General features: G+C 46.6%; 1 protein-coding gene across 1 annotated transcript; it reads left to right on the top strand.

The window, feature by feature from the left end:
• Positions 1 to 10,379: 10,379 nt before the first annotated feature.
• On the top strand, positions 10,380 to 17,243 carry TP53RK (TP53 regulating kinase). Its single transcript, XM_029613761.1, has 2 exons — positions 10,380 to 10,736; positions 15,988 to 17,243. Exons 1-2 carry the CDS (start codon positions 10,511 to 10,513, stop codon positions 16,464 to 16,466), a joined length of 705 nt encoding a protein of 234 aa, XP_029469621.1. The 5' UTR covers positions 10,380 to 10,510; the 3' UTR covers positions 16,467 to 17,243.
• The last annotated feature ends 775 nt before the right edge of the window (positions 17,244 to 18,018 follow it).

Raw genomic sequence — 18,018 nt, forward strand, 5'->3', positions numbered from 1 at the left:
CTTCCCCCCCAGCTGCCTGTCCTTCCACTGACCCCTGCCTTCTTGGGCCCTTCCCTCTTCCTATGGCGCCCCTACTCCCAGGGACCTGCCCCCCCCCCCCTCTCGAGCTTGCCTGGGCCCGCATTACCATGGCCTGCCAGTCATGTCGACTGTCAGACCCTCCATTCTTGCTCCATCTCTATTTTTGGACTACCTTTATGAACATTCTATACAAAATGCTTCATTTATTGCATTTTTTATATGCTTAGTATTAGAATCATTCACAAATATCTCATGATATGATAATTAAGGTAACATGCCATGCATACACTAGTAAATGTGAAATAATTTATCCCTTGGGATATTATTGGCTTTTCTTAATTACACCATTTCATGTTTGGTAAATCATAGAATGTCCTATACCATTAGCTCTAATGGCTAATTATACACATAGTAATTTCCTGTCAAGGGGTTATAAATTTAGGTTACTTTCCTTTTTGACCGAAAGGAAAAATGTATGCTTGTCTGCACATTTCCTTTCCAGACTTGGAATGAGAAATGCACTTTTGTAGTCCTGCATGATTCCAATGATCATTTATTTTTCTAGTACATTTTAGGATTAAGTTCTCCTTTTGCTAGAAGTAGCTTGGCACCTTGCTACCTACACAGGCCACAGTGCAAGGTCACACATACAAAGTGGAAACACGATTTAAGAAAACCACTTATTTAGAGTGTGACAGGAGATTGGGAATCTAATGCAAACAGCTCTCTCCTAGTGCTGACTGCTAGAATGAGCTGCCAGCTTTTTAAGATTAGTAATAAACTGAATACTAAGTTTTAAGAATGCATTTTAGTTTGGTGCACACTCATTTTTAGACATGATGTATAGAAATTGAAAAATAGGGTTGAATCTTTAAATGTTTGTGTCCATCATTTTAGAATTATTTTTGCACATTACAGTGGAATCATAGAAACATATTCAGCTAAGAGAAATAACTTTGATTAACACTGGATTTGTTGTTAATACCACCATGAGGCCTATGCAATACACTCTAAAACACTTATGGTTGTTAGTGTTGTGTAGAAGTTACTGATGGTACCCCTTTAGTTCTTCATTTAACCAAGCATTTAGAACACATTTATAAACTGTCCCCTGATTAATTACTAGAACTAGAGTGATAAAAATGTTATCTTTGTGGGAACAAATTAAAGGACGGGGAACAAAATTATTAAGCTATTTCCTCATAGGATTTGCATGTTGCATTGTAGTGGCTTTCATTATAATGTTTAAAGGTACTATTAGAGATGTGAATCGTGTGATCGATCGTCTTAAAGATCGATTTCGGCTGGGGGGGGGAGGGAATTGGATCGTCACGGTTTTGTTTTTGTAAATATCGTGTAAATCGTAAATCGGGGGAGGGCGGGAAAACCGGCACACTAAAACATCCCTAAAACCCACCCCGACCCTTTAAAATAAATCCCCCACCCTCCCGAACCCCCCCAAAATGCCTTAAATTACCTGGGGTCCAGAACGGGGGTCCCGGTGTGATCTTTTACTCTCGGGCCTGCGGTGCGTTGTAGAAATGGCGCCGGCGCTACCTTTGCCCTGTCATATGACCTCGAATCGTTTTGCCGTACGGCAGGCGCCATTTTGCGCAAAATGGTGCTGGCCATACGGCAACACGATTCGACTGCAGGAGGTCGTTCCCGGACCCCCGCTGGACCCCCAGGGACTTTTGGCCAGCTTGGGGGGGCCTCCTGACCCCCACAAGACTTGCCAAAAGTCCAGCGGGTGTCCGGAATGACCTCCTGCAGTCGAATCGTGTTGCTGTATGGCCGGCGCCATTTTGCACAAAATGGCGCCGGCCATACGGCAAAACGATTCGACTGCAGGAGGTCGATCCCGGACCCCCGCTGGACTTTTGGCAAGTCTTGTGGGGGTCAGGAGGCCCCCCCCCAAGCTGGCCAAAAGTCCCTGGGGGTCCAGCGGGGGTCCGGGAGCGATCTCCTACGCTCCTGACGTCGGGGGACAAAAAACAAAATGGCGCCGGTGCTACCTTTGCCCTGTCATATGACAGGGCAAAGGTAGCGCCTGGGGGTCCCTGGGGGTCCAGCGGGGGTCCGGGAATGACCTCCTGCAGTCGAATCGTGTTGCCGTATGGCCGGCGCCATTTTGCACAAAATGGCGCCAGCCGTACGGCAAAACGATTCGAGTTCAGGAGGTCGCTCCCGGACCCCCGCTGGACTTTTGGCAAGTCTTGTGGGGGTCAGGAGGCCCCCCCAAGCTGGCCAAAAGTCCCTGGGGGTCCAGCGGGGGTCCGGGAGCGATCTCCTACGCTCCTGACGTCGGGGGACAAAAAACAAAATGGCGCCGGCGCTACCTTTGACCTGTCATATGACAGGGCAAAGGTAGCGCCGGCGCCATTTCTACAACGCACCGCAGGCCCGAGAGTAAAATATCACACCGGGACCCCCGCTCTGGACCCCAGGTAATTTAAGGCATTTGGGGGGGGTTCGGGAGGGTGGGGGATTTATTTTAAAGGGTCGGGGTGGGTTTTAGGGTTGTTTTAGTGTGCCGGTTTTTCCGCCCTCCCCCTTCCCCCGATTTACGATTTTTGACGATAAATCGGGGGAATTCCTATTGTATCACGCTTCTAATGATTTTTGACGATTTAAAATATATCGGACGATATTTTAAATCGTCAAAAAACGATTCACATCCCTAGGTACTATTACAAAGGTTTGTTATTTGTCTCATGCCTATTACCATACATGAATAGCCACTTAAATCAATAGCTGAGAACTCATAATTTATTTATTTATTTATTTATTTATTTATTTACTGATTTTTATATACCGCGGCACGTATAGATATACATCACCTCGGTTTACAGTAAACAATAAATTAGCAACAGGCTTTACATACAACAGGTTATACAGGATGTAAACAAATGACAGCAACAGGCTTTACATAAATAACGGATTTCAGGAGTACATAAAATAACTCCTTTAACTATAAAGAACAAATGCATATTCTATTTCAATAACGAAGCTGGTAACATATACATATACATAATCATATGGATCTATTCTGATCCAAAGAGATGGGGGATGGAGTGTGTGTGTGTAAGGATAATTTTAGGCAAGCTAGTTAGATCTCTGGAAGACTTAGTAACCCGAATAGACAGCTATGGATCAGAACAGACTCCAATGATTGATAAGTATGAATCAATATATTGTATAGAGATGTGAATCGGAACCGGAATCGGTTCGGATTCCAGTTCCGATTCACATGTGGGTTTTTTTTCCATCGGGGCCCGATCGCGGTTTTGTTTATCGGCTGCACCCGAGCCGATAAACAAAAAACCCACCCGACCCTTTAAAACTAATCCCTTTGCTTCCCCCACCCTCCCGACCCCCCCCCAAAACATTTTACAGGTACCTGGTGGTCCAGTGGGCGTCCCGGGAGCGATCTCCCGCTCTCGGGCCGTTGGCTGCCACTAATAAAAATGGCGCCGATGGCCTTTGCCCTTACCATGTGACAGGGTATCCGTGCCATTGGCCGGCCCCTGTCACATGGAGGGAGCACTGGATGGCCGGTGCCATCTTTAAAAATGGTTGAGATTTATAGACCTGAACTGTGTCAACGAAGTTAACCTTCTAATAGCGGTAGATGTAGCCTTTCCACGAGAAAGCTCCAGCTATGTAAAGCTTTCTTAAACAGTGATGCAGTTTCCTACAGTATCTTTCCTGCTCCAGGTAATATTTCTTGCTTCCGCAACAGCAAAATGAGGTCCAGATCTACAAAGCAATTTCTTTCATTGTGGTTCAACCGTGCTAAAGGGTTTTCTCCATTATTTTTTGTCTATGGGAAAAATGCTTCCTACCTCCGCGATTGTTGTCTTTATTAATTGGTTGCAAGTGAAAGGCTAATGCAGGGGCAACGTTATCACAAGGAAGTCTCCTTCTCTTAAAGCAGCAATATAGACATTTTTCAATATTTCTGTTGTTAGAACAGACAAAATCATCAATTTCCATTTTATATTAATATTTTTCTTTAATTTATGCAGATGAGCATAAAAATCTAAAGATGTATTTATGCAGGATACCCAACCTAGTAATACCAACTTCAGCCTTTTTAATAGTGATGGGTGATATTTATTTACCAAAATTGGTCTGGGCAATTTCAACTTTTTTTGTGTTGTAGGGGCAATAAGCAGGAATTCCGAAATGTAACTGAACCCCTAGTAAGTTGCTTTGCTTTCTCCTGGGTAACTGCTAGTTGGCTCTAACAACTGGAGTGGACCCTGAAATAGTTTTTATCGTACACCGTGTTGTGTATAGCGGTGTCGGCTTTTGGGGTGTGTGACTTATGCCATCACACATCAAGCATTAGGGGGCACCAACGCCCCGGGCGGAAGAAGATCTGTAGTCCCTCTTCTGATAGAGCCTGTGGGGCAAAGAAGAGTTGATGGTGAGTGCCTCCACGAAGTGCTGCTACTGCCCCCGCCAACAGGAGGGAAGCACTGGGGGCCTGGTGCTTCTAAATGCTGTCTCCTGCCAGGTGCATTGTTTGCACCGTGCGGTAGAGAAAGAGGCCGGTGGAAAGAAGCAGCGTTTCAAAGCCCCAAACCTCCAGTGCTGCTCTCCAGTCAGCAGAACCGGGGCAGGAGCTGAAGTTAAAAGCAAGGAGGGGAGGATGGAATTAATGGGGGTGGCAGGGAATGAAAATGTTGGGGGGAGGCCAGGATGAAAGGAATGGGAGGGACAAGAATGAGGAGGGCAGGGTAGAAGGTAAGAGCAAGGCTGCAAGCTGAACATGAGAGAAGCTGGTATTTTTAACCGGGGAGAGGGGAGGGAGGACACCACTTTCAGCTGTCCTACTCCTGGGGGCCTGACTGGCCTGCAAATTCTTATGGTAGAGGAATTGAGGGGGGGGGGCATGCAAATCAACCCAGACACTGCTGAGATGCCTTATTCCAATCCAGCAGCAGCTGCTCTTAGTCCTGCAGAACTGACCAGATCATGCTGCCCTGTGCTCCTCTCCTCTGGCAGAGAAAATTGACCCATGCTGCTGCTCTCTTCTATGCCCCAGGATCGGCTTAGGTGCACTCTGCTCCTATGACAAGGTGGGGGCTGAATTATTTGAACCTGCATCCTTTGCTCTTGCAGGGCCTGCCCTGCACTCTTCTCCTCTGTACGTAGCTGCTGTTTCCTGTGAGGGAGGGGAGCTTGTCCTGGATTTACCTTTGGGGGCTGCTGTCTCCTGTGGCTCCTGAGGTGGGGGAGGCAAATTGGCTTGTTAGTGTTCCTCCGCTCTCTGGCAGCAGGCTGAATCAAGTGTTTGTAGGACCCAGCCTGGATGCCGAATTGCCCTTTGGCCTCTAGTAGGGTGGAGGCAGGCTTGCTGAGTGCAGTTGCAGCAGAATCAGCTTTGAAGGCACACGGTGACAGGGAAGAAGGCAGCACCCATTCCTCTTCCAGGCCCCACCTTCCACCGAGGGGGCAGGGCCACAGTGGGACCTGAAACAAAAGTGCACGCCGACTCCTCCATTACCCCGTGTCTTCAGAACATGAATCTTTTGCAGACTCCGCTAACCCCATTGCTATTATTGGGTTCCAGACTTTCCCAGATCTAAAAAATAAAATTATATGTCAGGCAAGGGAGAGGGAATGGGAGAGTCCTGGCAAATCTGGAGGTCTGAAGAAACCCAGCTCTTGCAATGGCCAGTTTTCTGGTCTGGCAGCTGCCAGCCTCGCTTTAAGAAAGCCTTCCAGGCCAGCCAGTAGGCAACTCGAGTTGCATGAAGGTAGAAGGCTAGGCTCATGTCCTGTGCTTGCACTAACCAGAAATGGAAGACAGACTCCCCAACACTACTGTACATGTGCCATACACGTTGGGTGGTCAGGGGTGGGAAACAAAATACGAAACTAGTAGGATTGCCACCTCTTTATACAAGACACATAGGCATAGTTTGTCTGCTTAGTTGGGGGGGGGGACAAGGGATAGGAAGGGGATTGGGGAAGGAGGTTGATTCAACACTAGTCTGAGCATTTTGGGGGCATTGCCCCCCCCCCCCACATGCACTCTCATCCCTATGACAGAACACGCCTGTTTTTCAAGACATTGTCTTATGCTCTGCTTAAACAAGAATATGACTTTCAATTGTTCAGTTTATCAATCTGTTTATACACAAGGAAATTCAACTGAATTTCATACATGGCACACATAAACAGAGCTAATATTTAAAAAAGGGGTGTGTGCAAATGGTGGTGTGCATCATCATCTCTCCACTCCTTTCCCTTAGAGGAGGGAGAAGAGAAAGGAGGAGGAATGAAGAAAGGAGCAACAAGGAGGAAGGAAAAAGCAGAAGAAAAAAACAGAGAGAAGGACAAGAAAGTACTAAAATATCTACTCTAAGGAAAAAAGACCAAGAAGGAAGGCAACTGAAATAGAAAAGAAAGAGAGGACATCAGAGCAACAGAAAGAGAGAGAGAGAGAGAGAGAGAGAGAGAGAGAGGGAGGAAGCACAACAAAGGAACTGAGACAAGACCAGAGAATGATAAAAAAAAAAGAAACATGCGAGTCAGAGCATCAAGCCAGAGACAATAAAGGGTGGAAACTTCTATTGCCTGACAGAAAATATTAATAACTTAAAAGTGCAAAATATCTTCATGGAACCGGTTCAAAGTCTTTCACTTGGATTCTCCCACACAGAATTTACATATTGATAACAGCTAGATTTTGTTGGCTGATTTGACTTCCTGGTGCATAATTATCTTGTATGCAGGATGCTTACTGAAGACCTAAAAGCTTTTGTTTTGGATCTGAAATATTTTATGTTAACAAAACTTAAATAATGTGCTTTAGGTATTATTTTGAGCGTAGATCACTACAGTTTTCTATAGGGACAGTCCACTGGACAACCCCCTCAACCCAAACAAATTACATGTTCACTACAGGCACTAAAGGGAATACGTCCCAGATCTGCCAACCAGACAGGCCATTCTTGGGGAAAGACAAATGAGGACAACTGTCTAACATGATTTCCTTCCTCAAAAGTGCCAGCAGGCCAGGAATAGCAGCAGCCTGCGCGGCAGTGATGAGCTCGGTGATGGCCTTCGAGAATCAGTGGCAAACAGACCGGATAGGCTTCCCCTGATCTCCAGTATTGGGGGTGGGCCCCTAAGCCCTACCAGAAAAATCTGATAGCCAGGGGCGGATTGGCCTATCGGGGGATTTGGCTTCCCCCGGTGGGCTGGTTTAGCTGGTCACGTGGTCTCGACCGCGTGGCTAATGGTCTCTTGCAGCCTGCACTTCCTCAACCCAGCCTCAGCGCCTCCCAGCCAGCCCCCGCCGGAGTCCAAGCCGGTGGGGGCTGAAGAAATTAAAATCGAGGCCGGGTGGCGGAAGCCGAAAAAATGAAGATGGGCGCCGCCCGGCCAGCCCCCACCGGAGACCAAGCTGGCGGGGGCCGAAGAAAATAAAATTGAGGCCAGCGGGGGCTTGCTGTGCGGCAGTGCTGGCCTTAGATCGGAAGGGTGCTTGTGTGTATGTGAGAAAGGAATGGTGCTTGTGTGTGTGCGTGTGTGAATGTGAGAAAGGAATGGTACTTGTGTGTGTGTATGTGTGTGTGTGAAAAAGGAATAGTGCGTGTGTATATGTGAGAAAGGAATGGTGCTTGCTTGTGTGTGTGTGTGTGTGTGTGTATGTATGTGAGAAAGGAATGGTGCTTGTGTGTGTGTGTGTGTGTGTATGTGAGAACGGAATGGTGCTTGTGTGAGCGTGTGTGAGAAAGGAATGGTACTTGTGTGTGTGTGTGTATGTGTGTGTGTGTGTGTGTGAAAAAGGAATAGTGCGTGTGTGTATGTGAGAAAGGAATGGTGCTTGTGTGTGTGTGTGAAAAAGGAATGGTGCATGTGTGTATGTGAGAAAGGAATGGTGCTTGTGTGTGTGTGTGTGTTTGTGAGAAAGGAATGGTACTTGTGTGTGTGTGTGTATGTGAGAAAGGAATGGTGCTTGTGTGAGCGTGTGTGAGAAAGGAATGGTACTTGTGTGTGTGTATGTGTGTGTGTGTGTGTGAAAAAGGAATAGTGCGTGTGTGTATGTGAGAAAGGAATGGTGCTTGTGTGTGTGTGTGAAAAAGGAATGGTGCATGTGTGTATGTGAGAAAGGAATGGTGCTTGTGTGTGTGTGTGTGTGTGTGTTTGTGAGAAAGGAATGGTACTTGTGTGTGTGTGTGTATGTGAGAAAGGAATAGTGCTTGTGTGTATGTGAAAAAGGAATGGTGCATGTGTGTATGTGAGAAAGGAATGGTGTATGTGTGTGTGTGTGTGTGTGTATGTGAGAAAGGAATGGTGCTTGTGTGTGCATATGAGAAAGGAATGGTGCTTCTGTGTGACAAGGAAGGTGCTTCTGTGTGTGAGTCAGGGATGTGCTTCTGTATGTGTGTGTTGTATATGTGAGTCAGGGAGGGTGCTTGAGTGAGTCAATGTGTGTGCGCGAGAGAGAGATGGAGCATGTTTTTGGCTGGCTTGTGGCTGTGAGAGAGAGGGCATGTGTGTGATTGAGCCTGTTTGTAAGTGAGATAGAACATGTGTGTGATTGAGGGCTTGTGTGTAAGTGAAATAGAGAGAGCATGTGTGTGATTGAAATCCTGTGTGTAAGAGGGAGCAAGAGCATTGTGTGATTGAGAGAGACTGGTCAGAGAGGTGACGTGTGTATGTGTGAGACTGATCAGGGAGATGACTGGCATGTGTGTGCTTGTGTGTGTGTGTGTGTGTGTGTGAGAGAGAGAGAGAGAGAGACTGGTTGGGGAGATGATTGGTGTGTGAGAGACAGAAACTGGTCTTGAGGGTATGACTGATGTGAATGTATGTGTGAGAGAGAGAAGAGACTGGTTGTGGTCCCTAAGGAAGAGGACAGTGAGGTCAGCTTCAGCAGCTACTGCTGCTTCTGGTGTGGCCTGCAAGGGAAAGGAATAGGAGAACTGCTGGAGAGGGTAAGTAAAGGTAGCTTTTTAAGTTCATTTTTCTTGATTGACTACCATTTTAATTATTGGGTAGTATGTGATGTGTCTGCTGTTTGAAATATTTTATTGGTGTTTGGTAAAGGTTTCAAAATTTGCTTGAGTCTTTAATTATTGGATATTTTTATTTATTTATTTATGTATTTATTTTAGTTTTTTCTATACCGGCATTCGTGAGGGTATCACATCATGCCGGTTTACAATAAACAGGGGGAGTGAAAAAAGTTACAGTGAACGAAATAAATAACAGGTGCTGAACGAAAACAGTTACAGTTACAATAAAACAGGGAAAAAAAACAACCAGGAGCAGAGAAAATTGATAGGAAATTTAACAGAAAATATTAACCGAAATTTAACGGGATACATTTACAGAGTTTATGGTATTTATTAGGAAATGTCCATTTCATCAGCTGTTTTGAAATTATTCTATTAGTATGAATTTATAATTATGATTCATGATTTATATATCTTGATTTTAATGATTGTTTCATGAGGAATGGTGACATTTTTGTTTTTCCATTGTTGCACTGTGTAGAGTCTGGCGTGATACGTTTTACAGTTTAGTTTTTGTCTGCACATTTCTATTTATACTTTATGTGGCTTTATTCTGTATTTGGTGAGAGTTTGTGTTCTGCATGCAAAGACTGAGATGAAGCATTCTTTTAGCATGTGGTTTCTCTGTAAGGATCTGTAGTAGCTTGGCCTGTTCTGTTTTCCTGATAGGAGGTGTTTTGATATTTTAGATTCTGGTGTAATATTTGTGGTATTCTTTTTCATAGGTGGGGTTGTTATTCTTTGAGTGTTGGCAAATAGTACTGTGTTGATATGAGAGGACCATGCCAAAATATAGGGGTGTGTACATATATGTAAAATATATATGTAAATTATATTGTATATGTAACTGGGTACCCATGGGCCAGTATGGAGAAAAATCCCCCGGGCCACTATTTTCCCACAATCTACCCCTGCTGATAGCATTACTCTAACCCTGCCCCAACCTCACCCTGTAAGCCACGTTTGGACATTACTGGGTCAAAAAGAAGGGGACGCTCCTGAAGAGACTTCTTTCGAATCCATCGGGGTGGGGGCAAGTACAGTATTGTTTGCACAGGACAACGAACCTTGTAGTTCTAACCCTATCAGCCTCTTTTCCCCCAAGGTATACACTGGGCCAAATTTACCTGTTAAATGTCCCTAGGCACGAGGATAGGGGAAGCAGTGTCCCATTCAAGGATTCAGACCAAACCCAGAAAGTGCCCCGTTTTACATCTACAAAAAAATATACAGATCCTTAATCCCCCCTCCCCGATAAGTCCAAAATGCAGTCATAATCTAGAGAGGGCAAAATACTTCAGGAAATGTTTCTCTTCGGACGGTAAAGAGCAAGGCACAGCGACGGCGCAGGTCTCTCAAACTTGTATTCTCCAAAGCCAGAGCGACCAGACGCCGCTAACGTGAGCCGGCAGCACGTTACGTGGTTTGCGTATCTGCCGGGGGCTGCCATGGCGGAGGTCTGCTGTCGGCGGCGGCTGCGGGAGTTTCTGTCCGGCCTGGAGCTGCTGAAGCAGGGGGCCGAAGCCCGGGTGTACCGAGGCCGGTTCTTGGGAAGGGCGGCGGTGGTGAAGGAGAGATTCCCCAAGGGTTACCGGCACCCGGCGCTGGACGACAAGCTGACGCACCGACGGACGGCGCAGGAAGTGCGCTCCATTCTCCGTTGCAGGCGCGCAGGTGCTCGGAAGCTCCGGGACGGGGTCACGGTCGCCGTGCACATGGGTTTTACTAAAGTTTAGGACACGTGCACTAGAGAGAAAGACCGGGACTGACTATTCCCAGCGCATCTCTGTTATTAATCCAAGCGTGCGCTGGAAGTAGAAGCAGGACTGGCCATCTGATCTGGAGATACTCTGAGTTGTACAGTCCAGTAAGAGCAGATGCTCCCTGATTAGACACAGATTTTATCCATCTTTCCTTAGCTGGACTTTCTGGAAAGTATATCTCCTTACATTTATGGCACATAATCAAACATGGAAGTTTCCATTAGGCCTGGCTTCTCAATTTCCCGCTCTTGTTGGGATTATGCAAGTCTGATAAAATATTCAGCAGAAAATACAGACTGACGAAGTAGATCTTTCCTTTTTGTGTAGCTTTAACTTGGCTGTAGATAGGTACAGAAAGTGTAGTTTATTCTCATTTGAGTGGTCTAGTGTTTTGGGTTTTTTTTTGTAATAACTCCAGTTTTTAAAGGAAAGCAAAAAAATCTGCCAGTCATTTGCTTTCACAGAATTATTTTTGCAAGTTGTTTAAAGTTTAAAAAAATCAAATGTAGGTTTTGAGGCCCTGGTTGTAAGAGGAGGACTATATAAGGTGATTGACTCCTCCATGGACTGGTAAAGGGGAAACTGGTTTCACTTCTCCTTCGCTACTGAAATAGATTAGCAAATGTCTGTGTAATATTTTTTTCATATAGCTCTTTCATCCTGTAGGATTGTTTTGTGTTTTACACATGTAATGCCTAGGAACAAAGTGGCAGGTTTATAGATTACTGGACTGCATGTTCTTTCCAACCAGGAATAGGATATTGGGCACTCTAAGTGAAATTGGTTATCACCTGCTAATTTTCATTCCTGTAATACCGCAGATCATTCCAGACCAGTGGGTTTATACATCCCTACCATCGGATGGAGGCAGAGAACAAAACCTGAGTGCCATCTGCAGTCCCTCGGTATTAACCTGTACCCAAGCCAAAAGAAAGATCACCCCCTTAGGGCGAACTAGAAACTACCCCAAACTGAACCACGTCAATGCTGCAGCCATAATGCCTGCCAACTGTAGAACTGAACCATATTAAAAATTCTCAGTAGCAAAAAAAAATTTTTTTTTTTTTTTTTTTTTTGCAGAATGCATTAGAAACCCAGTCAGGAATCAGTCTTTCAGCAGCCACACCGGGGTGGGCCTCTGGAATGATCTGAGGTATTACAGGAACAAAAATCAGCAGGTGATAACCAGTTTTCCTTTCCTGGACATACCCAGATCAATCCAGACCAGTGGGTTGTACCAAAGCTCCCCTACACTCTTTCCTTCCTCAGGGCCGCGATCACGACTACCATCACCTTCGTGAATGTACGAGGGGCCGCAGCTAGGCCGAAAGGGAGAGCCTGAAACCGAAAATGCTGACCCAGCACTTTGAAGCACAGAAACTTCTGATGGTCCTTCCGAATGGGAATGTGCAGATAAGCCTCGGTCAGATCCAAGGACGCTGGGGACTCATCTTTGTAGACTGCCACAATCGCTGTACGCAATGTCTCCATCCTGAAACGCGGTACGGGAAGAGAAAGTACTCCATTTATTTCGAAGTTCCAAAAAAGGAAGGCACTTTCCGCCCTATCCTGGATTTACAGAAGGTGAACTTGAGTCTACGAGTACCCCTGACCAGCGCCTCCTCTGCTGGATCTGCTAGAGCCCCAAAAGGACTGCTGGTGACCCGATGGCTGCTAGGAACCTGAAGAGGAGGCCCCTCTGCCTGACCGAAAATGTCTCAACTCGCGAAAACGCAGACGAGACAAATAAGGCTTCTTACCGCCCTTTTTGTCTTCCAGCAATCTAAGGCCCTTGGATTCACCCAGGGACTTCATCAGTTGATCCAGATCTTCTCCGAAAAGAAGCTTCCCCTTAAAAGGTAGATTACATAACTAAGTCTTGGGCGACACGTCCGCCAACCAGTTGCGTAGCCACAGGAATCATCGTGCAGCAACCACCGAGACCATACTCGTAGCTGCCGTGCGTACGAGGTCGTACAAAGCATCCGCCACATAAGCCCCTCCCACTTCAAAGTGCGCCGCCTGATTGGGGGATAGCACTCCTGAGGATGTCTGTTCCTGTGATTTCTGAATCCAACATAAGCAGGCGTGTTGCATCAAGCTGGCACAAATGGCGGACACCTCGAACATGCGCTTCAAATACCCTTCCAGCTTGCAATCCTGGACATCCTTCAATGCAGCCGACCCCACTATCAAAATGATAGTCGTCTTGGTCACCGCAGAGACTGCCGCATCCACCTGAGGTGTTTCTCAGATGATCCAAATGCTCATCCAGCAAGGGATACAGCTTGGACATCGCTCTCCCCACCTTCAAGCCCGTTCCGGGGAATCCCAATCCCAGCTATTGAGCGTTTGAATCTTCTTAGGAATGGGAAAAGCACTGCGAGGACCCCGCAGACCATCAAGAACTGGGTTGACGCCCTCACCATTTATTTATTTATTTTATTTATTTTGGATTCTTATATACCGATATTCTTGTATGATATACAAATCATGTCTGTTTACAATACAACAGAACAATCGCAGCATAGGCGTTACATTGAAAAACATAAAACAAAGCGTCTAATAACAAATAATATAGTACAACTGAGCAATCGCTGCTAAGGCATAACATGAACCTTAGTGTCTGAGAGAATATAAATATAAATAAGCAAACATATGTACAATGCTAATATAGCATGAGGGGGTCCTAAAGAGCAATGGCACTTTGAAACTTGACGCAAAATAATCAATCATCCGACTCCTCTGGATCCAACTTAACCCCCAGCTCGTCTAACACCTGGGAAATGAGAGGGCGCAACTCCTCCCTTTTAAATAGGCAAACTACATGAGAATCATCGCCATCCGCCCCGGAAGCATCCACAGAATCCAGATCATCCTTGGTGGCATCAGGGCCAGGACTCAGACCAATATTCGGGTCCTCCTGTGGCTCATCAGAGTCCTCCAGATCCCTGGAGACAGGGTCCAGAAGAGAGTCCTGTGATCCACGATGCTTGACTGCACGGCCCAGACACCCCCAGACCCCGAGTGTGGTCTCTTGGATGACCCAGAAGACCTCTCCTTGGTTCTCTGAGCATCTGCCTTCCGAGCCAGGAAGGCGTCTTGCATCAGCAAAATAAACTCCGGGGAAAAGCCTCCCGGATCCCCCAAGGTCCGCTCAGGGCTACTGGATGGAGACTCCTCCCCCTCACCACGTCCCTGCACCACAGGTAGGAGGAAGGGATCCAGCATTGCCACAATCTCCAGGGGGAGCAGCAGGAGGGGAACACACACCCTTGACCCCTGCCGCGGCCTCCCATCGGGAGGCCCTCCTGAGTTTTGGCCCCTTGGAGGAGAGGCCCCCCGAGGTACAGCCTGTGCACAGGGAGAGGGAACTCAGGCAGGTGGACCAGGTCCTACAGGCCTTGCAGGCTGCTGCCTGCAGTTTTTCTGCCATCCCAGCAGAAATTCAATCTCCCCATTAAGCAGACGCACTGCTGTGCGAAGTGGGCCTCTCCACGTGGAGGTCGAGCCGCTCAGAAGCTCAGCCGTGGAGTAACCGTCAGAGCCCGAGAGAAAGGCCGAGATGGGCAGGCAGAGCGCGTGAAATGCAGATCTACAGAAAAATACCGCGGTGTGCTGAAATCGCAAATCCCTCGTCTGGAGAAGGCTCCTGCACCTGCCCACGCTGATCCCACTCCCGTACTCGCCCCAACAGCTCCGGAAGCCGGCCACCTGCGGTACAGCCCCCTAGGCCGATTATCTCGGACTAGAAACTCCGCAGAAGCAAATACAGGCTTTTTTTTTAAATTTTATTTTTTAGCTTTTACCCACAAAGATAGAGAAGCAAAAATCCCCAGTGGGGATACTTCCCTGGAGAGTCCAGCGGTGGGCAGGCGGCGACTTCAGGGCGCCGAGAGTGAGCCAGTCCCCTGTCTATCAGGGGCCCCGGAAACAGCGGGTATCCAACGCCCCATTCGCCCGGCTCGACCCGAGGGATAGCCCGCCAACAGAACCTGGCACCTTGGGGAGCTGCACTACTTCTCAAACTTCCAGATCAATCGGGACTGCAGGTTTTCCCCTCTACCATGTGCCTGAGACAGAGAATACGGAGGGACTGCAGGTGGCACTCGTGGTTATGTAGCAGTGCCTCACGGTTTTGTTCTCTGCCTCCATCTGCTGATAGGAGGTATAAACCCACTGATCTGGAGTGATCTGGGTATGTCCAGGAACTTTCAGTGAGTGCTGTGCCCTCCCCCTTACAAACCTGCCTATTGGTGGCAGGTCTGGCACAGCATCCCTCTCCCGTCCCACTCTGTGTCCATCTGTCACTTTCACCTTTGCCAAGCCCTGCATTTCTCTCCCTTTGCCCTGCCTCTCTCCTCTCTTCTTTCCCACAGCGTCCTCCTTTTCCCCCCTCACTTCTTGCTCAGCACATTAGCAGCACTTCAGTTTTTCTTGCCTCCTTTTTGCAGTGTCCAGCATCCTCTTTCTCTCTTTCTCCACTCACCCAGCACCTCTCCGAAATACCCCCCCCCCCCTACATCTACCCAGCATCTATTCCCTTCTTTTTTGTGGTACCGTGTCATAAAAGTGGGCAGGCAGCACCTGGAGGTTTTTTCCTGTCACCCCCTTCCCCCCCGCCCCCAAAAAAAAACAAAACCCAACTTGTGCCCTAAGCAACCGCCCAGGTCACTCATGGAAGAACTGGCCTTGACCAGGAGGAACAGCAATAAGGATCCATGGGCTTTTATTTAATGCTCAAATGGCAGGTTGACAGATTAAAGTAAAGTCACACTGAATTGTAGTGGAACTGTGAGTCAGACTTGAGCTTCAGGAGTTCAGCGCAGCAGGCTTTAAACCAGGGAAACCCGTGTTTAAATCCCACTATTGCTCTTTGTGACCTTGAGCAAGTCACTTTACCCTCCATTGAATCAGGAACAAACTTGGGGCCTAATTCAGCAAGGCATTTCTCCCATTCTGTGTCTATGGGAAAATGTCTTGATGAATCAGGCCCTTAGGTTGCAAACCCCCTGGGGACAGGGAAATATTTACAGCACCTGAATGTAATCCGCTTTGATGTGCCAGAAAGTGGAATGTCACATAAATACATAATAAAGCATGTTACATCGTAATGATGAAGTGAAAGTCTGCATCTCACAGTTATAATTCTTGCTTTTTAGGTATTTCAGCACCAGTTGTATATTTTGTGGACTACTTTTCCAACTGTATATATCTTGAAGATATTAAGGAATCTGTTACTGTCCGGGATCACATTATTTCCATCCAGCAGTCTGGAAAGGATGTGGAAACGCTCTTTCCCTTGGCAGAGAAGATTGGCCAGATACTCGCGCGAATGCACGATGAGGACGTTATCCATGGAGACCTCACCACGTCCAACGTACTGTTACGTTCGCCGTCAGAAGAGCTGGACCTAGTGTGGATAGACTTTGGACTCAGTTTTATCTCTGCCCTTCCTGAAGATAAGGGTGTTGATCTGTATGTCCTGGAGAAAGCCTTTCTGAGCACCCATCCAAACACGGAGAGAGTTTTTGCAGTGCTCCTGAAAAGCTACTCGGCCGCATCTAAAAAATCCAGTCCCGTCATCAGCAAACTTGACGAAGTGCGTTCGAGAGGGAGAAAAAGATCAATGGTTGGGTAGAAAAAAAGGGAAGAGGTGGGGAGGGATGTTGTAAGCGGCTAGGGTTCTGCATACTTTATAATGTTTAGTGTATTACAGGAACCTGTCAAAACAAAGGAACATTTTTGGGGGCAGTTTTAAGACCGCAGGGAAGGATATAAAGTCTTCGGGGTTCTGTTTGCCCACAGACTTTACATCAGTTTTCAAGTCAGACCCCCCCTGCTTGTGCAGACAGAACTAACGTGCATGCGTAAAAGTGTGCATGTGAGTTCCTGTCCCTATGCATGTGCATGCAGTGGTGCAAGCAAAGCACCACTTCACCTCCATAGATGTCCTGCAAAATCTCTCTCCTCCTGTGTCTCAGGGCAGCTCCAGGGAAAGGGTCCCAGATTATGTTGGGCCCATTCAGGCTTTGGTTTTTTTTTAAAGAAATGTGTTTACCGCAGTAGAGGTTTAAATTAACGCTTTCCTTTCCTATCACATCTCCTGTGTGCCTTGAAAAAAAGTTAGATTTGTATCGTATTTCAGTTTATTGTTTGGAATTAAAATTCCAGTTTTACAGACATACTGTTAGGATGTTTGTCAACAATATTCCAAGTAGAGACAAGAAGTGGCTGCAGTGGATGAATTTTGTACTCATTTTGTTGACGGAAGTTTTAAAATTACTTTCAGGCCACAATTTTTCTGCTTTAATATGTGTGTGTGTGTGTGTGTATATATATATATTTTTTTTTAATTCAGCGCATGTTGTACTCTGAAAACTTTGGGCTTTCAATAAAACTTTTGGGCATTTTGTGCCATGTTGTGATTGCAGATTATTGATTATTTACCCTTAACAGAACACAAGGGAGTAACTTGCACAGAGCAGCAATTTACTACTCTTAAATGCATGGGGCAACTTGCATGGAGAAATGGGGGTAAACTGCATGGAGCAGCAGTTTCCACCCTTAACAGAAACCATGGGGATAACCTGCATGGAGCAGAGTTTACTACCCTTAATAGAATGCATGGGGGTAGCCTGCAAAGTGGCAGTTACTACCCTTAACAAAAACATGGGGATAATCTGCAAGGAGCAGCAATTACTACCCTTAACAGCATAGAGTAACCTGCAAAGTGGTAGTTACTACCCTTAACAAAAACATGGGGATAATCTGCAAGGAGCAGAATTTACTACCCTTAATAGAATGCATGGGGGTAAGCTGCACAGAGCGTCAGTTACTACCCTTAACAGAACGCTTGAGACTAACCTGCACGGAGTGGCAGTTACTATCCTTAACAGAACATATGGGGGTTACCTGCACGGAGCAGAAACATAGAAACATATATAGAAATGCGATATTTATCGCGAATGCCGGTATAGAAAAACTTAAATAAATAAATAAATAAATGACGGCAGAAGAAGACCAAACGGCCCATCCAAGTCTGCCCAGCAAGCTACGCACTTTATCCATTTTTTTTTATTTCCCTTTTTCTCTCTCTCACCTGTTACTATTGGCTTCCAGTACCCTCCAGCCCTAATTTCCCTCCACCCCACCACCAATTTAGAGAGCAGCGCCGTATTTGCATCCAAGTG

This window comes from Rhinatrema bivittatum, chromosome 8, assembly GCF_901001135.1.
Source record: "Rhinatrema bivittatum chromosome 8, aRhiBiv1.1, whole genome shotgun sequence".
Lineage (NCBI taxonomy): Eukaryota > Metazoa > Chordata > Amphibia > Gymnophiona > Rhinatrematidae > Rhinatrema > Rhinatrema bivittatum.

What these genes read in the sequence shown, in the direction of transcription:
- TP53RK (XM_029613761.1), top strand. Translation starts at nt 10,511, where the DNA reads ATGGCGGAGGTCTGCTGTCGGCGGCGGCTGCGGGAGTTTCTGTCCGGC. An exon ending in TCTCCGTTGCAGGCGCGCAG is followed by an intron (nt 10,737 to 15,987) that starts GTGCTCGGAAGC and finishes CTTGCTTTTTAG; the next exon opens with GTATTTCAGCACCAGTTGTA.